A 25,329-nucleotide genomic window follows, 5' to 3' on the forward strand; every position below is an offset into this window, starting at 1 on the left:
TCTCATACACTGCCCACTGTTGTGCTTCGTCTGTTGTTCTCCCAGCATGCCATTGTAACTCTGTAGTGAGAGCAGAACTGGGTGTCCTTACATCTCTCACAGGAGTAGCTTGTTGTATTCTCATTGCAGAGTGATTATAAGTTAGAAGGGTTTGTAATGTGACACAGCTAAACTCTTCTGTACTTCGCTTAGTCCCCACTGAGACCTTATCTGAATGGTGTGAGTCATCTGTGCTCTATTCTCCCAGAGCTTTCTAATCATGCAGGAGGTTAGACCAGGAGATCAGAGCTATATCCTTACATATCAAACAGTGAGAAACCTAAGCTATAGTGGTTTATTTTTCCTGCTGTGTTGCTGCCTCCTTATGATTGGCCAGTGTCATACAGGGAGAAAAGGTACACGCCCCCAGTGAAAACTGTCTAAGAACACCCACTTGGACTTTTTTTTAACTCAATAGTCTCATTAGGTGCCGAATACCTTGCTTGTTAATATCTCCACAACTGAGAGTCAAAATAAAAAAAATAAAAAAAACAACCCCACACTTTGTTCCACTCTGCAACCACTATTACATTGTGTGTCCAGTTCAAAATAAAACATTTGGGTTTTTTGGGCGGGAGGGGAATTTTTTTGTACATAGCATCTGGATTAAAATAAAAAAAAATATAAATTTAGCAAATTTCTCGCTAGGGCTTTTTTATACTCTAACCTCCTTTTGTTTTGGGAACTAACACATGTACATTAGACACAATGGTCAGATCCCGACCCTATCTTTTTGCTTTGAAGCATCTAATGAGCATGTGAAAAGGTCATTGTGAAAAGAGTGGAATGTAGCCTATTGTAATTGGTGAATCCTGTGTTACCAACTGTTTATAGAGGTGTTACCCGTCATTATAATTCTGTCTCTGATGATAAGGAGCCTGCTGAAAACTTTTCCTGAAAGTATGAGTCTAAATAAAGCACCAGTGGCCAGTGTGAAAATCATTTTATTTATGTAATAAAGATTAAAAAAAGATTACATAAAAAATGCATGTAGCCCCCAAAAAAGATTAAACAACGGGTCCCTTTAAATAGAAGCTGAACTGCAGTTACTGAGAATGGCCACTATGCAGTGTATGGAGCTGTGGTTTTCTGGCTTTGTACAATGTGATCATTACTGGAGCTGCAAACATCTAATTGGTGGGGGTGATGATTGTACCACCTCCTTGCCCTAATGGAGGGTTCCCACTTTAAAGGTGACCTGTCCACAGTCCTAAAGCGTCCAGTTTTTGCTCTTTCTTGCTGCTCCCCTAAGTATTCTGTTTTGTTTTTAAATCTGACATATTGGTCTTTACCTAAGGGCCATAGCTCACAGGTTAATTATGCAGAGCACCCTAAGTTCACGCCCCTGAGGATCCTTGCGCCACACCCCCTTAGCAAACACCATAAAAATTATCACTAAACAAGAAGGCATTATTTCACGAAGCATATGATTAAAAAAAACCACCTGAATATTCAGGAAAAGAGGGAATAAGACGAGAGTAAATACAGGCCACTTTTGTCTTGGAGACTGCTCCTCTTTAAGGCAGCCGTCCTATAAGATAGCTTACGCTAGGACCGGGGAGACATTGCAGACTCTGTCGTCCCAGGTTATATGAGGGACGGTGAGGATTGGGCTCATCCATCATTAATGGTTCCTCTCCTTTATAAAAAATGCAAAACTCTTAAGAAAATGTTCTGTATGGGAGAAAACACTTGCAGATTTAATAGGAGGGAAAGAAAAAGCAGATTTGTTTTCTTCAGGAGGCAAAAACATTGTTCTGCTTTTAACTAAGACGTAAAAGGGGTTATTGATTCTGCGTTTCGCCGTAATTATGTCATTTTTACAACCTCAATTGCACTTGATTTCACCTGGGACCAGACGAGAAACTTTAAAGCATTACTAAGCAAACTTTTTTTAAAAAGGTTTATTCTAGGGCTTTTATATACTGCAGTCCTATCCTTAGGAAAAGCCATCAATATTTAATTAGCGGCGGCAATCTGATCCTAAACAGCCCTGACGATCTACTGAATGGAGAGCACTAAAGCTCATTTAAAGGGGATGTCCAAGAATAAGATATATTGACGACCAGTGTGTAAGAAAGATCAAAAATATCAGATTAGTGGGGGTCTGACGGGACTGATCAGCTTTTTGCAGCTTCAGATATTCATAATATACAGAGTCAGAATAGCTCCATACGCTGTCTAGTGGTCATTATTGGTACTGCAGCTGAGATCACATTCACTTCAATAACAGCTGAGCAGCGCTACTCATGAACGGCCGCTACACAATGTACGGAGCTGCACTAGCCTCACTCTGTATACTGTATACATCCGATCAGTGCTGCCAACAACTAATGGGAGGGGAGCACGTGTCGGACTGCTACCGATTTCACACTGATGCAAAACGCTGACTGCCATCATAGGTAGAGGATGAAATTTACAGAAGTCATGGCATGTGTGTGTATTGTGGAAGGTCAGCTCACGTAGCTGCTCCCCGAGGTAGACACAGGAACACGTTTGGTTATAGTCTCTGGGTGGTTTATTGCGTCATAAAACAAAAAGCGCAAACTGGTAACAGAGAACAGCCTTTCTGGCACAGATGAAAGTCAAAAGTTCATATAAAGTCCTTCCCAGTACGGCTTCTGGGACAACACATATGGCAGCTCCCACAGGAGCTTCAGTCTGGAGGCTTCCTTCCTCCACACAACACAGACAGAGAAAAAATAAACTGGCTGGACATTTATCTCCCTCCAGCCACACCCTCGGAGGTGGAGATATAGTGGGTAGGTGTCCCAACAATGTCTGACCTAGCCACCATGAAAGCCAGACCCATAGAGCGACTGGATTGCTCTCGGCACATATCATGCTGGAGGAACAAGTTATGGCTTTCACATCACGCAGGAAAGCAACCTTTGCGACACATATCTCCCCTCACTTATGGCACCAGTGACCATGTCACATATTCCCCCCTCTGCCCACTTCCGGGGGCATTGGCACCATCAGACACCAAACAGGGAATTTGGGATAGGACATCTGTGTTCCCGTGAAACTTCCTGGGCCTGGGTTCTACGTGGAACCTGAAATCTTAGAGGCCTAAGAACCACCTTGTCACCCAGGCATTCTTACCCTGTTTCTCCCTTAACCACTCCTTCTCGACGGTGGCGTAGTTCTTCTCGCATAAAAACTTCCGGCTCAAATTCAGGATAGGATGTTCTTCCCCATTTATTTCTTGAGACAGTACGGCTCCCACGCTAACTTCTGATGCATCTGTCTGGGCCACAAACTCTTTGCTGAAGTCTGGTGAGACGAGAACCGGATGTTTACACAGAGCCCGCTTCAGCTCCTTGAACGCCATCTCTGTGTCATCCGTTAATTTAACTATCGTCGATTTGGTGCGTTTAAGAAGATCTGTCAATGGTGCGACGATTATGGCGAAACTTGGAATGAATCGCCAATAATACCCCCACAATTTCAAGAAACGGCCACACTTGCCTCTTAGAAAGCAGTTGCGGCCACTCTTGAATCGCCTTGATCTTGGTTCTTTGTGGCTAAATTTTGCCCCTCCTGATGACATAGCCTAGGTACTTGGCCTCTTCCTTCCCTATGGCACACTTTTACGTAGTTATGGTGAACCTCGTATTTCTTAAAGCATCCAGAATCGCCTTTGCAAGATGACTAGCCCAATCAGAGCTAAAGACCACAATGTCATCGAGGTACACTGCGGCATACTTCTTACGCGGAGCCAGGATCTGATCCATCACTCTCTGGAAGGTAGCAGGGGCCCCTTGCAGACTGAAGGGCATTCTGGTGTATTGAAAATACCCATCAGGCGTTGAGAAAGCTGTCTTCTCCTTGGCACTCTGGGACATACGGATTTGCCAATAGCCCTTTCTCAAGTTGAAGGTTGTAATGTACCTTAAGGGAACCGAGTCTCTCAAAGAGTTTGTCCACATGAGGCATAATAATAATAATAATTTTATTTATATAGTGCCAACATATTCTGCAGCGCTTTACAGTTTTTGCACACATTATCATCGCTGTCCCTGATTGAGCTCACAATCTAAATTCCCTATCAGTATGTCTTTGGAATGTGGGGGGGAACTTGAGTACCCGGAGGAAACCGACGCAAACACAGGGAGAAAATACAAATTCTTTGCAGATGTTGTCCTTGGTGGGATTTAAACTCAGGACTCCAGCGCTGCAAGGCTGCAGTGTGAGCCACAGGGCATCAGGTATGCATCAAATCTCAAGATTTTATTCATCTTGCGGTACTCGTTACAGAACCACCACTCACCGTTAGGCTTTGGCATCCTCTTCACCACTTTGAAATCACCTCCCGACGTGCTTCCGGAACTCTATAGGGCTTAAGGGTCACCCTTACATGCGGTTCTGTCAACATGTCATGCTCTACCACCTGAGTATGCCCTGGCAGATCCGAGAACAGGCCATGTTCCACTGCAACAGCTCCTGATACTGTTGCCTCTGGGCCGGTGTTAGAGTCTCCACAATGGTGACTGTTGTGAATTCTGTGGCTGAATTCACTCCTGTGGTCACAAGTGGTACTGCAGCTTCTGAGCTTCCTCCCTCAGGTGTTCTGGTGAGCTCGTTAACTGCTTCATTATTTAACTCCGCCTGATGCTGCTATCCTTGCTCCTTGTCAATGTTTCAGTGTTGGATCTGAGCTTCTCCTGATTGTTCCTGTGACCTCCTGCTCTGTATAGCTAAGTGCTGTTTGCTTTTTTGTTGCTTTTTTTCTGTCCAGCTTGTCTTTTGTTTTGCTGGAAGCTCTGAGACGCAAAGGGTGTACCGCCGTGCCGTTAGTTCGGCACGGTGGGTTTTTTTTGCCCCCTTTGCGTGGTTTTGCTTTAGGGTTTTTTGTAGACTGCAAAGTTCGCTTTACTGTCCTCGCTCTGTCCTAGAATATCGGGCCCCACTTTGCTGAATCTATTTCATCCCTACGTTTTGTCTTTTCATCTTACTCACAGTCATTATATGTGGGGGGCTGCCTTTTCCTTTGGGGAATTTCTCTGGGGCAAGTCAGGCCTATTTTTCTATCTTCAGGCTAGCTAGTTTCTTAGGCTGTGCCGAGTTGCCTAGGTAGTTGTTAGGCGCAATCCACAGCCGCTTTTAGTTGTGTTTAGGATAGGATCAGGTGTGCAGTCTACAGAGTTTCCACGTCTCAGAGCTCGTTCTTGTATTTTTGGGTATTTGTCAGATCACTGTGTGCGCTCTGATCGCTAAGCACACTGTGTTTCTGGATTGCCTTCATAACACCTGTCATTAGCAAACATAACAGGTGACATCGTCCACTGTGGCTTTGGGACTGGCAATGGGTGTCCAGCAGTTCTCGGTCTTGCCAGGGTTTGAGCAAGTTCATATGATAGACTTGTGCATCTTCTTTCGACCCGGCTTGTGTATCTTGTAATTAACTTCACCCAGTTTTTCCACCACCTCGTATGGGCCTTGCTACTTGGCTAGGAACTTGCTCTACACCATGGGGATAAGCACTAGCACGTGGTCCCCGGGCTCGAACTGCCTCAGCCTCGATGATCGGTTATACACACTTGCCTGTGTCTCCTGTGCCTGAAGAAGATGCTCCTTCACAATAGGCATTATTTTCGCTATTCTCTCCTGCAGCTGGGAGACATGCTCTGTATTTCTCCGATCTGACATGACCTTGGCTTCCCAGGTTTCCTTGGCGATGTCCAGGAGCCCTCACGGATGTCGACCATACAGGAGTTCAAGCGGCTAGAGCCAGTAGAGGGTTGGGGAACTTCCCTGATGGAGAAGAGCAGAAATGGAAGCAGGTAGTCCCAGTCTCGACCGTCCTTCTCAATGACTGTTTTGAGCATGGCTTTCTACTAGGCCATCGGTCTGTGATGATACACTGAGGTTCACAACTGGGCAATCAGGAGGAGCCTACACAGTTCTTCATTACCTTGCACATGAAGGGGGTTGCCTGCTCTGTCAAAATGTCCTTTGGCAGTTCTGTCCTAGCAAAAATATAGACAAGTTCCCGGGTGATACTCTTAGCTGAAGAGTTCCTTAGGGGTACTGCTTCAGGGTACCGGGTCGCATAGTCCATGATCACTAAGATATATTGGTGCCCTCGTGCAGACTTAAATAAAGGACCTACCAGGTCCATGGCAATTCACTTGAACAGGATCTCTATTACCGGTAACGGGACTAGGGGACTTCGGAAGTGAGAAGAGGGAGCGGTTATCTGGCAGGTGGGACAGGACCTATAATAATTCAGGATCTCCCGGTAACATCCCAGCCAATAGAACCTCTAAAATATTCTCTCCTGCATTTTCTCTACCCCCAGATATCCGCCCAAAATATGCAAATAGGCCATATCTAAATCCCTCCTCTAGTAGGATCCTGGAACCAAAAGCTTCTCTAAGTCACCTCCCCTCAGTGTAGTCACTCAAAACAACAATTCGCTATTGACTGCAAAGTGTGGGTACCTGGTATCGGCCCCTGGCTCTTGAGCAACCCCATGAATCACAGACTAATTTTCAAAGGCCCCTTTTAGGGTAAGATCCCGTATTTGAGCTGTCCCAAATTTTTCCCCAGAAACCCCCAGTTAGAAACCTCGGCCTCACTGGTCACTGTTTCGTCCTAATCACCAGCTAGGACACAAAAGGGGAACTCCTCCACCTCCGACTGTGATGGGGATTCATTAGGGTTGCGCTGGCTCCTGCCTGAGTCACTTGGCACCCCTGCCTTTCCCCACAAGTCCCAGAATAGGCTGAAGTCCCGCACAATTATCACAGGGTGTAGCAAGTCTCTGACTAGCCCGACTTCAAGGAACTCTGTACCCCGGCTCGTTTTTATCAACACTTTGGCAATAGGGTAGTCCTTGTGGATACAGTGGACGCCCACATGTTTCCCTGGGATCAGTTGGTGGGGAAGTGTGGCTCTTATCAGGGTCACCAAACTCCTTGAGTCCAAGAGTCCTGACACCAGTACTCTGTTTATGGTCATGGGGCATGACTACGGCGCCTCACCGGGCTGATAGTTCACACTGCAGGCTGGATAGGCATAATATGAGCAGTGCCTGCCTAGGCTACAGTTTATCTGCTTGGAAGACACCGCCAGCAGATCAGGTCTTTACCAGCAGCCTTTGGTAGCCCTTCAGCGGCTCCAGGGGACTTCGGACTCCCCCCAGTGGTGGCTCTGTTACCCCTCTTTTTGGGCTTCCACTGGGTACCCCAGTATGTTGATGTACCACCCACCAACTTCTTTGGGGATCTCTTGAACGCCTGGTACATTTCTACGAGGCCCACCAGGTCATCCGCATTCCGGGGGTCTCCCTGGGCAAGCTAGGTCTGTACCGGCCTGGGAAGGGAGTGAATAAACCTGTCCATGACCACCCGCTTGACCATCTGGGTTGGAATGGAGGACTCAGACTGCAACCATTTCTGGACCAAATGCAACAAGACAAACATTTGTGAGCGGGAGGTTTGTCACCATAATACGCCCAGTGATGAACGCTTTGGGCTCTGACAGACATGGTGACACCTGAGCATGCCAGTATCTCCGTTTTCAACTTGGCATATTCCCGGGCATCCTGTAAGGCCAAGTCAAAATAAGCTTTCTGGGGTTCACCTGTTAGATATGGGGCCAACACCTCCGCCAACTGTTCTGGGGGTAGTGTTATGATCAGGTGACCTTGGAGCAGCATGAGAACTTTCCCTGCAGTAGGTGGTAACTATACAGACCGCAAACCCTGATCTTAATACCGCAACTAGAAGTAGCCGTGGGGTGTGCCTAACAAAACCTAGACACCTCGACACAGCCGGAGGACTAAATGCCCCTATAGATGGAAATAGGAATACTATCTTGCCTCAGAGCAGAACCCCAAAGAATAGGCAGCCCCCCACAAATAATGACTGTGAGTAGTAGAGGAAAAGACACACGCAGGCAGGAAACAGGATTTAGCAAATGAGGCCACACTAGCTAAATAGGAAAGAATAGGACAGGATACTAAGCGGTCAGTATTAAAATTCCTTCCAAAAAATCCACAGCAGAAAATACAAAAACTCCACCATCTAACTAAAGATGTGGAGTGTATATCTGCAACTCCAGAGAATCCAACAAGACTGAGAAAACACTGACACAGTCTAAGCTGGACAAGAGAAAAACAAATGAATAGCACAGAATACAAGCACACCGCATGAGTGCCGCAGAAAAAGAAACAGACACTTATCTTTTGCTGAATTGGCAGCTAAGCAGGAGAGCCAGAAAGTGATCCAAAACTTCACAAGAAACATTGACAACTGGCAAGGACTAATGAGTCCTGCAAACCTAAATACCCCAGTCAGATTTGCAATCAGCAGGTACACCTGTCCAGAACTGCAGGCCAGGGACAACTGCATTACCACCTACAGCCACCGGAGGGATTCCAAAAGCAGAATTCACAACAGGGTAGCCTCTCCCGCTCTGCAACCCGTCTGAAAAGAGTAAAAAAAAGCGTCTGTATCATCTCCTGGAGTCTTTTGCATGGCTCGTCTTACCGTTCTTACCGTTTTCCGAATGCGCGAGTCATCACCTTGATGTGAGGGAGGGGCGGTTTTTCTGCTGTGGACATCTCCCACCAGGAGTGCCATCTGTCTCTGTTGTTGAATCTGCTGCATTAGGAGTTTATTTGCCTCCTGCTATACCTGCTGCTCCTGGCGCTACTGCTGTTCACGATGCAGTTGATTTTGCTGTTGACTCAGGATCAAGTGCTTGATTAGCTCCTCCATTTTGGCCAACCTTTGTTCCTTCTTTGTAGCCACCTCAACCCACGACATAGTTTGTCCAGAGCTGCTACTCGTGTTACTGGAACGCTTGCCCGCATCCGAAACACCACTTGTGGAAGGTCGGCTCACTTAGCTGCTCACTAAAGCCTTTTTACATTTCATTGAATCAAGGGAGATGGATTTCCTTTGCTCTTGATTCTCTTGGACAACAAGTTAACTAATGTAAGAAGGCCTCTATGCCATCTATAGTCTTCTTATGTAGAAGAGACTGTCAACCTGTCTCCTCCATAAATCTGTGACATGGTCTCCCAGTACTTACCTACACGCAACCTCCGATCCTCTCAAGACCTCCTTCTCTACTCCCCTCTTATCTCTTCTTCCCACAATCGCATACAAGACTTCTCCCGTGCTTCTGCCATACTGTGGAACTCTCTACCCCAACATATCAGACTCTCGCCTACCATAGAAACCTTCAAAAAGAACCTGAAGACTCACCTCTTCCGACAAGCCTACAGCCTGCAGTGATCCTCAATCTACTGAACCGCCACACAACCAGCTCTACCCTCTCCTAGTGTATCCTCACCCATCCCCTGTAGACTGTGAGCCCTCGCGGGCAGGGTCCTCTCTCCTTCTCTACTTGTGTGTGCCTTGTTTTGCTCATATCTATTGTACTTGTCTATATTTGCCCCTTTCACGTTTAAAGCGCCATGGAATGAATGGCACTATAAAAATGTATAATAATCTAATATATAAAGCTGAATGTATGTGTGTATGTCTGGGATTGGCATCTGCACCGACACAGCTACAGCCACAAAATTTTGCACAGCCACACGTCTGGACCCCGAGAGTGTCATAGACTATGTTGTGAGGCAAAATTTTAACCCCGCGTGTTCTAATTCACCAAACAATTTTGCCCCTATCTACATAATGGGGAAAAAGTGAAAGGAAAAGTGTTGGAGGCAAATTGACAGCTGCCAGATGTGAACAAGGGGGACTTAAAGAGTGAGAGCGATGGCGCCAAAGAGTTTATACCGTACAGTTGCTAAGGTGGGGCCCCGACATGGGATACTCACCACACACGGGGATATGAACACACACACAAAATGCGCCACACACTACCACGTGCTTGAACACATATACCACCCTCAGCACACATTTCACCACACATACACCAACCTCGCCACATAAAAGTAGAAACCCAAAAGTCGCCGCTCTAAACTCGCCATGCGCAAAACTCACCACATGCAAAACTCGCCACACGTGCAAAACTCACCTCATGGAAAACTCGCCACACGCAAAACTTGCACACGCGAAAAAATTACCACATGCACAAAAGTTGCAACACATGCAAAAGTTGCCTCACACAAAACTTGCAAATACTCAAAACGCACCACACATAAAACTCGCCACGCGCAAAACTCGCCATGCGCAAAACTTGCTGCACACAACTTGCTACACTAACCTGTCACATGCAACTCAACACACAAAAAGTTGCTACACGCATGTCGCCACACAAAACTCATCTCACAAAAGTCGTTACTTGCATGTCGCCACATGCAACTCAACACACACAACTTGACACATGAAACTCGCACTCAAACACACACAAGTCTGGTATTATCCTTCAAAAATAAAAATCTGATTAATAAGCAGACAAACTACAAGAGCAACAAATGTACCATAGAGGAAATCCGGCAGCTGTCAGTCACATGACCTGTCTATTTTGTGTATGTGTGAGCTAATATATACTGCCGGGGGAAGGGCTTCCTGTTGGCTGGGGATTTATCAGGCTGCCAATTTAGCTTACAAATACTGAGGTAAAAATACTGACCAAATAACGTGTGAACGCGGTCTAATACAGGAAGAGATGACATACAGATATATACTATATACAGTGGAGATGACACACAGATATATACTATATACAGGAGAGATGACACACAGGTACATACTATATACAGGAGGAGATGACATACAGGTATATACTATATACAGGAGGAGATGACACACAGATATATACTATATACAGGGGAGATGACATACAGGTACATACTATATACAGGGGAGATGACACATAGGTATATACTATACACAGGGGAGATTACACACAGGTATATACTATATACAGGGGAGATGACACACAGGTATATACTATGTACAGGAGGAGATGACACACACAGGTATATACTATATACAGGAGGAGATGACACACTGGTATATACTTGGATCGCCCCCACGTTAGGGCAATGGGGTACTCGGAGCCGGGCCCTTCAGTTCTCGTCAGGGATGTCACGGTGGCTTGACCCGGTCCATGGCTCTTTGACCAGCGTCCAATAAAAGGACAAAAGTTTATAGGATAATATTCGTGACGCCACCTGTGGTATTCGGTCAGGGTGACCAACGCTGCTTAGGGGTCCGCTGGGGTGATGTTATGGCAGCTAGATGGTATACCTTCCCACAGGTGAAGTATGTCCCCAGGGTTTCCCAGAGTGTAAATGGTGGATAGTGGATGATGTAAGGCGCAGTGAATAACGAGGACACAAGGTTGCAGTCTCTTTACCTTTACTGAAGGCTTCAGCATCCACAGTCCAGGGTAAGGACCACAGGGTAGGCAAAGTCCGGCCGGTCTGAAGGCAAATCCAGAGTCCCCTTATCCAGGTGGAATTCAATAGCCTTCCTCTAGCGCCTGAGTGTTGTAGTACCTCCCTGCTGAGCTCCTCGGTGAGGTCCTCACAATTATCGTCGGTGTTAAGTCTCTTTCTCTCTGTCCCCCTGATGGATAGGACAAACCCGTATGACTGATGGCCTGAGGCTTTTTATAGGGACCCTAGAGACGCCCCAGCCCCCACAAGTTGCCACCATGCCTCCTGGGTATATGGCCGAGCAGCCAACGTGGAATCAACTGTCCTGCCAGTCTCTAAAGTAAAGCATAGAGATCCTTACTCCCTCGGTGTTCTGGCTACCGGTTACTGCGCTTCAGAAGGAGGCAGCCTGCTTCTAGCTGGTCTCCCCCTGATGTTCCTCTCCTTTTGATATGACTTCATTTCTCACTCACTGCAACACAATTCCTTTCAATGTCTTTCTTTGGATGCTGCCGCATGTGGTGCAGGCGCAGCTCCGCGAACCCTCGTTCTCCCACAGACCTTCCGTCTGCTCTCCTCTCCTCCTTCTAACGTTCTGCCTAGACTACCTGTTTTACCTAATTGTGAGGAGTCCCCTAATAGATAGAAGCATGGCTCCCCCTGGCAGCCGCGGCCTGGAATGTGAAGTGTGTATTGTGGTTGTGATACCTGGACAGATCTCCTTCATTGCCTTCAGACGTAACATCACTCCCCCTGGTGGAAGAATAACATTACTGCAACGACCGGGACTCTGGGGCGCTGCATACTGTATACATGGGAGATGACACACAGGTATATACTATATACAGGAGGAGATGACACACAGGTATATACTATATACAGGAGGAGATGACACAGGTATATACTAGATACAGGGGAGATGACACACAGGTATATACTATATACAGGAGGAGATGACATACAGGTACATACTATATACAGGAGATGACCCACAGATATATACTATATACAGGAGGAGATAACACACAGGTATATACTATATAAAAGAGGAGATGACACATAGGTATATAGAGGAGGAGATGACATACAGCAGGTATATACTATATACAGGGGAGATGACATACAGGTGGAGCGCCCCCAGACACAGGGCCACAGGTTACTCGGTACCGGTCCTTTCTGTCTCAGTTCTGGGGTTGTCACGGTGGCTGGACCCGGTCTGTGACCCTGCTAATGGGCGTCCAATGAAAGGTGATGCGAGTCTGTCAAGATTTCGTGACGCCACCTGTGGTATTCGGTCAGGGTGACCGACGCTGCTTGGGGTCCGCTGGGATGATGGAACGGCAGCTAGATGCTATACCTTCCCACAGGTGACTTATGTCCCCAGGGCTTCCCAGTAATGTACATGGCGATGGTGTGAGGTGCAGACAATAACGAGGACACAAGGTTGCAGTCTCTTTACCTCTTTGCTGAAGACTTCAGGATCCGCAATCCAGAGCACAGTTAACAGGGCTGTCTGAGACCGGCCGGTCCGATGGCACATCCAGAGTTCGCAGGTGGAAATCGTTGCCTACCACTAGTGCCTGTGTGTTGTAGTGCTACCCTGCTGAGCATTCGGAATAGTCCTCACAACTTCTGTTCTCGTTCGTTCGTTCGTTCTTTCTAGTTCTTTCTAGTTCTTTCTCTTTCGTTCCAGATGTTTCTAGTTTCTCGTCCCCCAGGTATGTTATGGCTAGGACGCACCCGTATGACGGGAAGGCTCAGAGCTCTTCCGGGACCCTAGAGACGCCCCTCTCCACACGTTGCCCCCTATGTCTGCGTAGGAAATTTAAGGTAGACAGCCAACCTATAATTAACTGTCCTGTGGAGTTTGAAGTAAGGTATAGAGTCAGTTACTTCCTCTGTGTTCCGGCCACCGGCTACGCGCCTCAGTAGGATGTTGCCGTTCTCGGGGGCACGACTCCTACTGGTTCTCCATGTGCTGATCTCGTTTCTCACTGTTCCACAATATCCTTCGCTTCGTGTCTCTTTCTTAGGATACCGCCGCAAGGTAGTGCAGGCGCGGTTCTGTAACGTTCTGTTCTGTTCTCTAGGTACCTGCCAGGTTCCCACGCCTGACAGGGACCCCCCTGATTCATCCCTCCACAACACCCTCTGCCGCGGGATGTTGCCTGAATCCAACCCAGCCAGCTTCTGACTAACTTCCTATCCAACCCCTAGTTTTACCAGTGTGGGGAGTGGCCCAATAAATAAAGCCTTTTTCTCCCCCTAGTGGCCGGAGTGTGAAGTGTAATGTGTGCTGGTGATACCTGGTCAGTAGAATTCCTTTAGTGCCATCACTCCCCTTAGTGGCAGAGTGTCATACTGCAATGACCAGGTCTCTGGGGCGCTGCACTTCCCTCCCCCCCCCACCCCCTGGTTAAATCAAGTACTGCTGGACTGGGAAGAAGAACAACAATACATATCAGCAAAAGACATACAAAATTTTGAAATGCTTGAAACAAGTAAATATAACAAGGCTTCCCTTTATGGGAGGTGAGGACACTTGAACGTTACAAACAAAACAAGGTTAAATATTTTTAAATAACATTTTGACTATAAATAACTTCTAGTACCCTGCCGGGTATTCTAGTAAGTGCAAATTCTGAACAATAATTTAACTTTTCCTTTAAGGGCGTATAAGCTGAACCCACTAAAGGCTTACTATAAAGTACTATAAGACAAACTCAACTTTTCTTCTCTTTCTAACTTCACCAATGGAGGACCGCCTAGCTCCTGGGCCGGGCCTACTGTCATTGTCTTTCTATCAGCAGCCAACTATCGTTCTACGGTTCTCAGGAGGACTCTCTCTAACCCCTACGGGTTCACTTTCAATCTTTCCTGTCCTCAATCTCTAGTAACATTATCAACAGTTTCTAAATCTCAACATTATTACAATTCTAACTTTCTTAAAGTAACATTATAACTTCAGTGCAACATGTGAACATTCCCTTTAAGAGGGAACCAAGTCTCTTTGAGGTAGTGCAGATTCTCCCTGTCTGCAAGTCTGTTGAAAGTAAGACATTCTGCGCTGTGTTCAAAAGCAGTCTCTTCGCAAAGCCTTCTTTCGATGTAAAACCAGTAGAGGGCGCCTTTAATAAGGCACGAACTATATATAAAACAGTTTTGGAATCATTGACTGTTCATGATCCGGCAGTCTTTTAGAACACTGATAAACAAACAAACCAAAAGGAAGTGATTGGAAAATGACAGATGTGAGGTCGAAATGACAAGTGTTAGGGGGGAATGAGAGAAGTGAGGGGGAAAATAAGAGAAGTGAGGGGGAAAATGAGAGGCGTGATGGGAAAATAAGAGAAGTGAGGTGCTATAACTAACCACAGATATTTACTATGCCCAGGCAACGCCAGGCTCTTCAGCTAGTAATAGTAATAAAGAAGGGCCTTCGGACCCCTTATATGGTCATTGTCACTTCAGTAAGCTTTGCATAAATCCATAGTACAAGCGAATATAAGAAACTTTTGTAATATATCTTATCTTAGAGAAATTTGCTTCTTTATCCACTTATAATCCACTTCTCCCACTGCCCCTCTTTTCCCAGCTTTATGAACCCATCGTTCACTTTGAAAATGCATCTCAAAACAGTCTTCTCTGAGTAAGATGGACTTGCCAGCACAGTGAGGTGTCAGGTTACACCTACTATTATACTCTATAGAGATGGGAGGAATAATTAACACTCAGCACCTTGAAGAGCGTGCAACTGTTTTAGTTCATGCCAGAGGAAGATTCACAGCTACACTGCTTAGTACTGTTCTATAATATCCGTTGCTGTTTTCTAGTGTTTATTGCACACCAGTGCTGGATTCACAGCTACACTACTCAGTACTGCTGTATAATGTCCTCCATGTTGCTGTTTTTATAGCGTTTATATCATACCAGTGCTGGTTTTCACAGCTACAATGCTTAGTACCACTGTATAATATCCTTTATTTTGCTGTTTTCTAGCATTTATATCACACCAGTGCTGGATTCACAGCTGCAATGCTCAGTACTGCTGTATAATGTCCTCCATGCTCCTTTTCTTTGCATTCTGCATAGACAGGGGAGTAGGAATCCCTCATGACTGTGTGTGCTGTCCGTGCTGGGTTCTTTACCATCTCTATGGGACATCCTCCATTCCTCAGGCCTTGTATTGTCCCATTTATCCCCTGTATGATGCAGAGTGAATGTCTGAAATCAATGGTAATAATCTTTAATTTTTCTTCTGTCTCGTGTTTTTTTTTTTCAGAATTATCTTCAAATGCTCCATGTGTGACACCGTGTTCACGATGCAGCCGCTGCTCTACCGTCACTTTGATCAGCATCTCGAGCACCAAAAAGTCTCTGTATTTAAGTGTCCAGACTGTTCCCTTCTCTACGCACAGAAGCAGCTGATGATGGATCACATCAAGGTATGAGAAAAAGGCCGATAGCGAGAGAATGTACCGTAATCCCTCATGAGTAAGACAGTTCTCTTGGATGCTAGATATCCAAAGTTGTCCATCTCCTGGTGGCAATTTTTTATTTTTGTTTTATTTATTATTAAAATATGTATTTAGTGCTAAAAATATTTTTTACCATTTGGTTTAATCAAAAACATTTTCTGAGACTCTTTGTCTAAATATTCAACTTTGATGTGGTCCGCTGTCATAAATCAGCTGAGACGAGCTCAGAAAAAGATAAGTTATAAACTCTCACATTGGACTGTCTGAATGAGTTCACTGAAGGATTCTCAGTTTACTCACTCTGCAGCCAGCAATTGAAAGCCAAAAATTAATGTTTCCTTAAAACTTTTGCATCATTTCCCTCCTATAGTCGCATTGTCTATTGTCGACTGCAGAATGAGTTATATTAAAATCCGTCGGTGTTCTCGTTCACGTTTCTTGTTCTGTTATCTGTCTTTTTCTGAGCTCTTCTCAGCTGATTTATAACCACAGAACACAGCAAAGTTAAGTTGAACTTTGTGTTCATAAATCAGATGAGAGGATCTTAGACAAAAATAAGATAAGAGTTACAAACTCCCTGTCAGAGCAAGCTCACTGACTAATTCTTAGTTAACTCATTCTGCACCACTATTGTACAGAAAAACAGGAATATGAAGTGCAGGTTTTTTTTTTATGAAACACAGTTTAAAAAGAATTTAGATTAAAAAAAATACCCCGTAGGTGTCTCTATTCTTTTAAAGAGCTTTTCAGTTTTAAGAAAACCCCATCCCCAGGCGCTGTTTGTTTTTAAAAAAGTAGAAAGCATGAGTTTACTGATGGGCTGCAGTGTTGTCAATGTTGTGTCAGAGCTTCAGACCATAATGGAACCCAGGACTAGCAGCGGAGACTCAGCGCTTGACCCAGGGAGTAAAGCTATAGTTTTATTTTTAAAGCAAATTATGGCCGAGGAAGAGAGGATTTCAGAAAACCCCTTTAAGCTCATTTGTGGGATTATACATTTATCTAGAGAACCCCTGCTTGTTATAATGTCTAACCTTGCCTTCATTTGCCTTGTAGTCTATGCATGGGACATTGAAGACCGTGGAGGGTCCTCCGAAAATTGGAACTAATTTACCTCTGAGCACCAAGCCCACCACCCAGAACTCCAACAGCCCCAACAAGGAAGACGCAAAGCCTGTGAATGGGACTGAGAAATCGGAAAAGAAAGCCACTGTCCCAGAGAAGAAGACCAACCAACTGGTGAAAAAAAGGGCAAAACCGGGCTGGACCTGCTGGGACTGCGATCAGCTATTCAACCAGAGAGACGTATATATATCCCACATGAGGAAGGAGCATGGGAAGGTAAGAGCCACCCCATCTGCTGAGGACTCAAGCCACTGATCTCATCCTACACATTCATGAGCTCTAGTCGTGATCATAAAGTGCTCTCATCAGTAGAACCCCAGAGCGACCCCATCTGCTGAGGACTCGAGCCCTGATCTCATTCTACACATTCAAGAACTCTAATAGTGATCATAAAGTGCTCTCATCAGTAGAACCCCAGAGCGACCCCATCTGCTGAGGACTCGAGCCCTAATCTCATTCTACACATTCATGAGCTCTAGTCATGATCATAAAGTCCTCCCATCAGTAGAACCCCAGAGCGACCCCATCTGCCGAGGACTCGAGCCCTGATCTCATTCTACACATTCATGAGCTCTAGTCATGATCATAAAGTCCTCCCATCAGTAGAACCCCAGAGCGACCCCATCTGCTGAGGACTCGAGACCTGATCTCATTCTACACATTCATGAGCTCTAGTCATGATCATAAAGTCCTCCCATCAGTAAAACCCCAGAGCGACCCCATCTGCCGAGGACTCGAGCCCTAATCTCATTCTACACATTCATGAGCTCTAGTAGGGATTATAAAGTCCTCCCATCAGTAGAACCCCAGAGCGACCCCATCTGCTGAGGACTCGAGACCTGATCTCATTCTACACATTCATGAGCTCTAGTAGGGATTATAAAGTCCTCCCATCAGTAGAACCCCAGAGCAACCCCATCTGCTGAGGACTCGAGACCTGATCTCATTCTACACATTCATGAGCTCTAGTAGGGATTATAAAGTCCTCCCATCAGTAGAACCCCAGTGCAACCCCATCTGCCGAGGACTCGAGCCCTGATCTCATTCTACACATTTGTGAGCTCTAGTAGGGATTATAAAGTCCTCCCATCAGTAGAACCCCTGAGCAACCCCATCTGCCGAGGACTCGAGCCCTGATCTCATTCTACACATTTGTGAGCTCTAGTAGGGATTATAAAGTCCTCCCATCAGTAGAACCCCTGAGCAACCCCATCTGCCGAGGACTCGAGCCCTGATCTCATTCTACACATTCGTGAGCTCTAGTAGGGATTATAAAGTCCTCCCATCAGTAGAACCCCTGAGCAACCCCATCTGCCGAGGACTCGAGCCCTGATCTCATTCTACACATTCGTGAGCTCTAGTAGGGATTATAAAGTCCTCCCATCAGTAGAACCCCAGAGCGACCCCATCTGCCGAGGACTCGAGCCCTGATCTCATTCTACATTCATGAGCTCTAGTAGGGATTATAAAGTCCTCCCATCAGTAGAACCCCTGAGCAACCCCATCTGCCGAGGACTCGAGCCCTGATCTCATTCTACACATTCGTGAGCTCTAGTAGGGGTTATAAAGTCTTCCCACCAGTCGAACCCCAGAGCGACCCCATCTGCCGAGGAATCGAGCTACTGATGTTATTCTATACATTGGTGAGCTCTAGTAGTGATCATAAAGTGCTCTCATCAATCGAACCCCAGAGCGACCCTATCTGCCGAGGACTCGAGCCACTGATCTCATCCTACACGTTCATGATCTCTAGTAGTGATCATAAAGTCCTCCCATCAGTCGAACCCCAGAGCGACCCCATCTGCTGAGGACTTGAGCCACTGATCTCATCCTACACATTCATGAGCTCTAGTAGTGATCATAAAGTGCTCTCATCAGTAGAACCCCAGAGCGACCCCATCTGCCGAGGACTCGAGCCCTGATCTCATTCTACACATTCATGAGCTCTAGTCATGATCATAAAGTCCTCCCATCAGTAGAACCCCAGAGCGACCCCATCTGCTGAGGACTCGAGACCTGATCTCATTCTACACATTCATGAGCTCTAGTCATGATCATAAAGTCCTCCCATCAGTAAAACCCCAGAGCGACCCCATCTGCCGAGGACTCGAGCCCTAATCTCATTCTACACATTCATGAGCTCTAGTAGGGATTATAAAGTCCTCCCATCAGTAGAACCCCAGAGCGACCCCATCTGCTGAGGACTCGAGACCTGATCTCATTCTACACATTCATGAGCTCTAGTAGGGATTATAAAGTCCTCCCATCAGTAGAACCCCAGAGCAACCCCATCTGCTGAGGACTCGAGACCTGATCTCATTCTACACATTCATGAGCTCTAGTAGGGATTATAAAGTCCTCCCATCAGTAGAACCCCAGTGCAACCCCATCTGCCGAGGACTCGAGCCCTGATCTCATTCTACACATTTGTGAGCTCTAGTAGGGATTATAAAGTCCTCCCATCAGTAGAACCCCTGAGCAACCCCATCTGCCGAGGACTCGAGCCCTGATCTCATTCTACACATTTGTGAGCTCTAGTAGGGATTATAAAGTCCTCCCATCAGTAGAACCCCTGAGCAACCCCATCTGCCGAGGACTCGAGCCCTGATCTCATTCTACACATTCGTGAGCTCTAGTAGGGATTATAAAGTCCTCCCATCAGTAGAACCCCTGAGCAACCCCATCTGCCGAGGACTCGAGCCCTGATCTCATTCTACACATTCGTGAGCTCTAGTAGGGATTATAAAGTCCTCCCATCAGTAGAACCCCAGAGCGACCCCATCTGCCGAGGACTCGAGCCCTGATCTCATTCTACATTCATGAGCTCTAGTAGGGATTATAAAGTCCTCCCATCAGTAGAACCCCTGAGCAACCCCATCTGCCGAGGACTCGAGCCCTGATCTCATTCTACACATTCGTGAGCTCTAGTAGGGGTTATAAAGTCTTCCCACCAGTCGAACCCCAGAGCGACCCCATCTGCCGAGGAATCGAGCTACTGATGTTATTCTATACATTGGTGAGCTCTAGTAGTGATCATAAAGTGCTCTCATCAATCGAACCCCAGAGCGACCCTATCTGCCGAGGACTCGAGCCACTGATCTCATCCTACACGTTCATGATCTCTAGTAGTGATCATAAAGTCCTCCCATCAGTCGAACCCCAGAGCGACCCCATCTGCTGAGGACTTGAGCCACTGATCTCATCCTACACATTCATGAGCTCTAGTAGTGATCATAAAGTCCTCCCACCAGTCGATGCCCAGCTTGCAATAGTAGATAACAGAGAATGCTAGAACTGAACAGTCATAGCATTGGTTGAGCTTGTGCCAAGAGCAGTTGTCACCTAGGAAGCAATGATGTATCACCTGTGATGCAGCGGTCGCACCATACGCAGTGAAGACGCAGTGACCCACAAAGTTCAAACACAAAAGTCTCTTCAATGTGTTACTTCACACGTATAAGTCCATAGCACTTTGCAGTACAATACACACAGCTGCATCTCATCTCAGTGCCCGTTTCATAGCACTACACATCATATGGCTTTAGATTGCAGTCCTTAAACAGGCCAGACTTCCCTTTGTCCAGTTTCTCTGGGCGACCGCACGCCATATTAAAGTCTCCAAACCCACAGCTTTACATGTTGCAGACACTACACATACCAGCCGTCCTCTGAATAGTTCCTGTGGGTGTCCTGCATCGCTGTGTTTCAGTCTCTCTACTTACACAGCCCAGGATATCCTCCGGATAGCAGCCGGGCACCATATCGACCTGTTTGCAATCGTTACACATGCTAGTCCTCTTTCGGGCACAGGACATCCACCTTCGGGCACAGGACTGTCCACATCCGACTCTTTCGGGACAGGACATCCACCTTCGGGCACAGGACTGTCCACATCCGAGACCAGTCACCATGGACGACTTACATCGCTGTATACGCTACGCTGCAGGTGCCAGGCTATTCAGCTGCCCTTGGTGCTGGCTCCGCTGGCCTGTGCCTCCATGCACTCAGCCAGCGCTCTGCAGGCCTCTGCTCTGCACACCAGCACACATCAGACTGACGCTGACGTGCACCTCACACCTGACACACCCATACCCCTTACTGCAGGGTTTTTAACACACAAACATGTGGCCTTCAGCCACATGGAAAACCCAGACAGGAAATCCGTGGCTTCCATGCACACCTATGGACTTCATACATCTCCATGCACAACCTGGGGAGAACACACAGTGACCCCTACCTGTGACACGAGTCACTGCCTCACACACCACATCGCTGCTATCAGGCCTTTGTGTAACCCCATCCCTTGCCCGGCGTATGTCCTCTTCTTCAGGCTCACACGTTGAACCTCCTCCATTCTTAGTCGGTGCCGACTGTATTGCACAGCACACAGCCACCATTAACTGCTACAGCAGTTAAACCCCTAAGATGCTGTTGTAAACAATGAACATTCCATTAACCATTCGGCTCCCAAGACGTGATCGCGGAAACCTGATGGGTTGTTTAATGGTAGGGGAAGCCTAATGTGAACCTTCGCTATACGGCCCCTACCCCATTTTTTTTATGGCACTGAAAAGAGGATAGGAAGGGTAAAATTTTAAATGTATCATCGTGCCGACCATTTAAAGGGGTATACACCCCTCATCTAGCGATGACTTGTCACCATCACCCAACAGCCCTGGCCTCCCTCTGTGGCTCAGCTCTATGCAAATGAATCAGGCTTGGCTGTAGATCCCTGTGCAGCAGCCGGGTGGCCAGGAATGCTGTTGCCCAGGGAAGAAAAAATAAAGGCGCCACTGATTAATACCCCCCTAAGTGCAGAGATGATGCAGGTCCTCCAGAATAAGAGCTGTTCCTGCCAGTGCTAAGAGGACTATAAGGCTCTGTTCATTCCTGACATTGAATCTGACAGAAACTCTGATAGGAGCCTTTAAAGGGAATATGTCAGCAGGTTTTTGCAATGTAATCCGACAGCAGCACGACGTAGGGACGGATACCCTGATTCCAGCAATGTGTCACTTAGTGGGTGCAGCAGTTGTGGTACAATCATAGTTTTCTCTGCAGCAGAGCTCTGAATTTTGAGCTGTGTATAACCCCGCCAACACCACTGATTGGCTGCTTTCTGTGTACACTGTACATTGACAGAAAGCGATTAGCCAGTGCTGGGAGTTTAGCCAGGAGGTACGAGACACCTAGTCCTGTAGTGATAATCTCCTGCTGATAAAACACTTATTTTAATGAAACCGTAAAACACTGCCTAGTAAGTGACACATCGGTGAAATTGGGGTCTCTGCCCCTGCATCATAGCAACAACCTGCTGACAGATTCACTTTAACTCGAATGTGAACATAGGCTTATTGACTTGACTTGTAGACATGTTAGAATATATTTTTAGATGTCTAGGAACATGTACCCCATCAAATTCCCAAACTGATGTCCCCTGTAGAGCGCTCGTACCCTGTATATCATGCTTATTCACACAGAGCGGCACTGCTCATGCTTCAGTCACACTCACGAGAAGACGTTTTTGGAACTGCTTAAGGGAGTACATTGGAAAGGAAGCATTAAGTCTACCTATCCGGAGCTCCGGGGCCTTCTGCCTTCACTTAAATGCAGGCTTGTGTGACTGTGGGACGAAGAGGGAATGTTTCTACTAGTGGAGAGCACCAAGTTGGCATAAGGAGGCTTATAGGCCATTCAGTGCTCCTCTGGGAAATTAAATATGCAAATAGCCTCTTCAGAGAGGAAGAGTAATTGATCTCAAGTGCCACCTATTGGAGGTGGAAATCCGAAAAGTCAATATCGACCCTTTAACAAGCCTGGCCACAGGACTTGGGATAAGAATCCGAACCAGAAACTTCATTTGCATACACATGTTTCGGGGCGGTTGCCCCTCATTGGTGCAAAGCAGGAAATCTGATTTGGTTGAGTGAGAGGCGTTGGCGCTCTACACAAGGAGAAACATTCCCCCTTAAAGCCCCCTCAGAGGCCTCTCACCCAGCCAAATCAGATCTCCTGCTTTGCACTGAGGAGGGGCAACACACGTGACTGCAAATGGAGTTTCTGTCTTGGCTTCTTATGCGAAGTCATGCGGCGAGGCTCGTTAAAGGGTCGATATTGACTTTTAGGGTTGCCAAGTTCTCTTCCTCTCTGTAGAGAATATTTGCATACCTTATGTGACATCATTTATTTTGGTGACGTCATGGTACACAACCATGAATGCGAAAAGGAGTGGAATGGCAAACATTCCCCATAGGGTGGAGATGCGGGGCTGAACTTGGTGGAAACCTTGTTACACAGGGTCCCGGCTACTAGCTAGTGTTGCACAAAGGTAGGACAAGTTCCCCTTTAATCTTTTTTTTTCCAAGTTCTTCATACAGAAGGCTCGCTAACTCTTTTTGGGTGCGGCTCGGTCTCCTGTAGCTTTTCAGAGTCCTATATACCTGGCTGAAATCACGTAGCCAGTGTCTGATACAGGTTGGATCGGGCAGCTTGAATCAGATGTCAGGTTCCTTTTTTAAGTGTTTTTTCGTCTTGTGGTATTTGTTGACTTTTTTTTTCACCAAGTTTTTCAAAATAGCTAACGCGTTTTTCATGAATCTTAGGCAAAATCGTAAAAAAAAAGCTTTTTAATTTTGAGTTTTAACCTTTTTTTCTTGCTACTGTTTAGCAAAAAAAGTCGCAAAATTTGCTCAAAAATTATCAGTGATGCTGATCTTTTGGGGTGACAGGTGTCGGGTGCTCCAGCGACCTCCTATTCGTGACCTATTCTAAGGACAAGCCATCAATATTAAAGTCTTGGACAACCACTTAAAAGGATTGCTAATTTTTAAAAAATTTTTTGCAAGCCTCTAATTTTGTCCAGTAGGGTCCCAAAAGGTAAACTATAGAGTTAAAATTAAAGTCTTACGGATTTCTTCTGAAAGGTGATTCAGAGTCGCTGGTGTTAATAACCAAAGGGGCAGAAGAAGTAAATTTGCTAAAAAAAAAAAATAACACTTAAAGTATTTACATGTAGCCCTGCGAGTTTGGAGACATCACGCAGGATATAACAGCTGCAGCGCTAAAGTGCTGCTTAATCTTTTATGAAATACCTTTATTCACCATCTAAAAGCCAATAGAGATCTAAGTGGCGGCGAGAAAGAGAGAGGTGAGACATGAGCTCACCGCCGGGCTACAAAGCAAAGTCTTAGATGATGTCTTCCAAGTCTCGCGTTCCACAGACAGACTTCAGACGGCTTGTAAAGAAAGTACCGCCGTGCCACCGTTTCTAGTCCAAAAGCACAAAAGGTAGGAAAGCGGTGTGATTCTCAGAGGGTGGCGGGGGGTTTATAGACTATAAAGAAGCCTGAGGGTAGAAGGTAGACTCTGACCTACATCTTACGAGGCCAGACGAGAACAGAATTAACGAGATGCATCAAGTACCATCTAAAGTTACCAATCCTCCATAGCAGGCCCCCTGCCAGGGCTGAAAAACAGAAGGGGGTAAGTAAAGAAAAAAGAGTTCTACTGAGGATAGAAAAGGGGTCATATAGAACAATGTCTAACTGGAGCCATCACTTCTACATATTCGCTGTAACTTCTCATCTTTCAGTTTTAAAGGGAATCTGTCAGCAGGATTTTACTTATATGAACATGTAGCCCTTTCAAAGACAAGCCCAGCCATACCTTTACATGGCCGGTCCATTCCTCACGTACTGAGAAATCAGCGTTTGAATTGATATGCAAATTAGGCTGAAGAGCTATAGTAGATCTAAAGCCTCTGTCACTCCAGCTCTATTCCCCGCCCAGCGCCGCCGCCTCCTGCTTGACTGACAACTTCTTTGGCTGAAGTCACGCAGCATAGAGGCTGTCAGTTATGCAAGAAGAGGTAGCGGTGGGTAGGGAATAGAGCTGGAGTGACAGAGGCTTCAGATCTACCATAGCTCTTTAGCCTCATTGCTGATTTCTAACGGGGGAAACAAGGGTTGGCCATGTAAGGAATTGGCTTTGAAAGAGCTACATGTGCATATAAATAGTTTGGGTGTGATTCTTGTCAGTTCAAGCTCAATTTTTCATTCAACATCTCCGTATCCAGGATCAGACGACGGGCTTCCATGTGCTCTTATCTTTATACACTATAACATATACGGCACATATCGCCCAACGCTCTGTAATACTTACAGTAAGGCCACGCTCACACATTCAGTATTTTACATCAGTATCTGTAAGCCAAAACCAGGAGTGGTGACGTGTTTCTATTATACTTTCCCTCTGATTGTTCCTCTCCTGGTTTTGGCTTACAGATACTGATATAAAATACTGACCGAATACTGAGCGTGTGAACGTGGCCTAAATAATAAAGTATCAATGCAACAGTGCCTTAGATGACCCCTATCATCC

General features: G+C 46.2%; 1 protein-coding gene across 1 annotated transcript in view; it reads left to right on the forward strand.

Annotated features, from left to right (window-relative positions):
• ZNF532 (zinc finger protein 532) overlaps positions 1 to 25,329 on the forward strand; it is a 66,679-nt gene that overhangs the window by 31,069 nt on the left and 10,281 nt on the right. The window contains exons 6-7 of the mRNA XM_069746115.1: positions 15,630 to 15,792; positions 16,882 to 17,166. Of these exons, the coding sequence (XP_069602216.1) occupies positions 15,630 to 15,792; positions 16,882 to 17,166 (448 nt within the window). The remainder of the gene's footprint in view (positions 1 to 15,629; positions 15,793 to 16,881; positions 17,167 to 25,329) is intronic.

The sequence above is a fragment of the Ranitomeya imitator genome, chromosome 1 (genome assembly GCF_032444005.1).
Source record: "Ranitomeya imitator isolate aRanImi1 chromosome 1, aRanImi1.pri, whole genome shotgun sequence".
Taxonomy (NCBI): domain Eukaryota; kingdom Metazoa; phylum Chordata; class Amphibia; order Anura; family Dendrobatidae; genus Ranitomeya; species Ranitomeya imitator.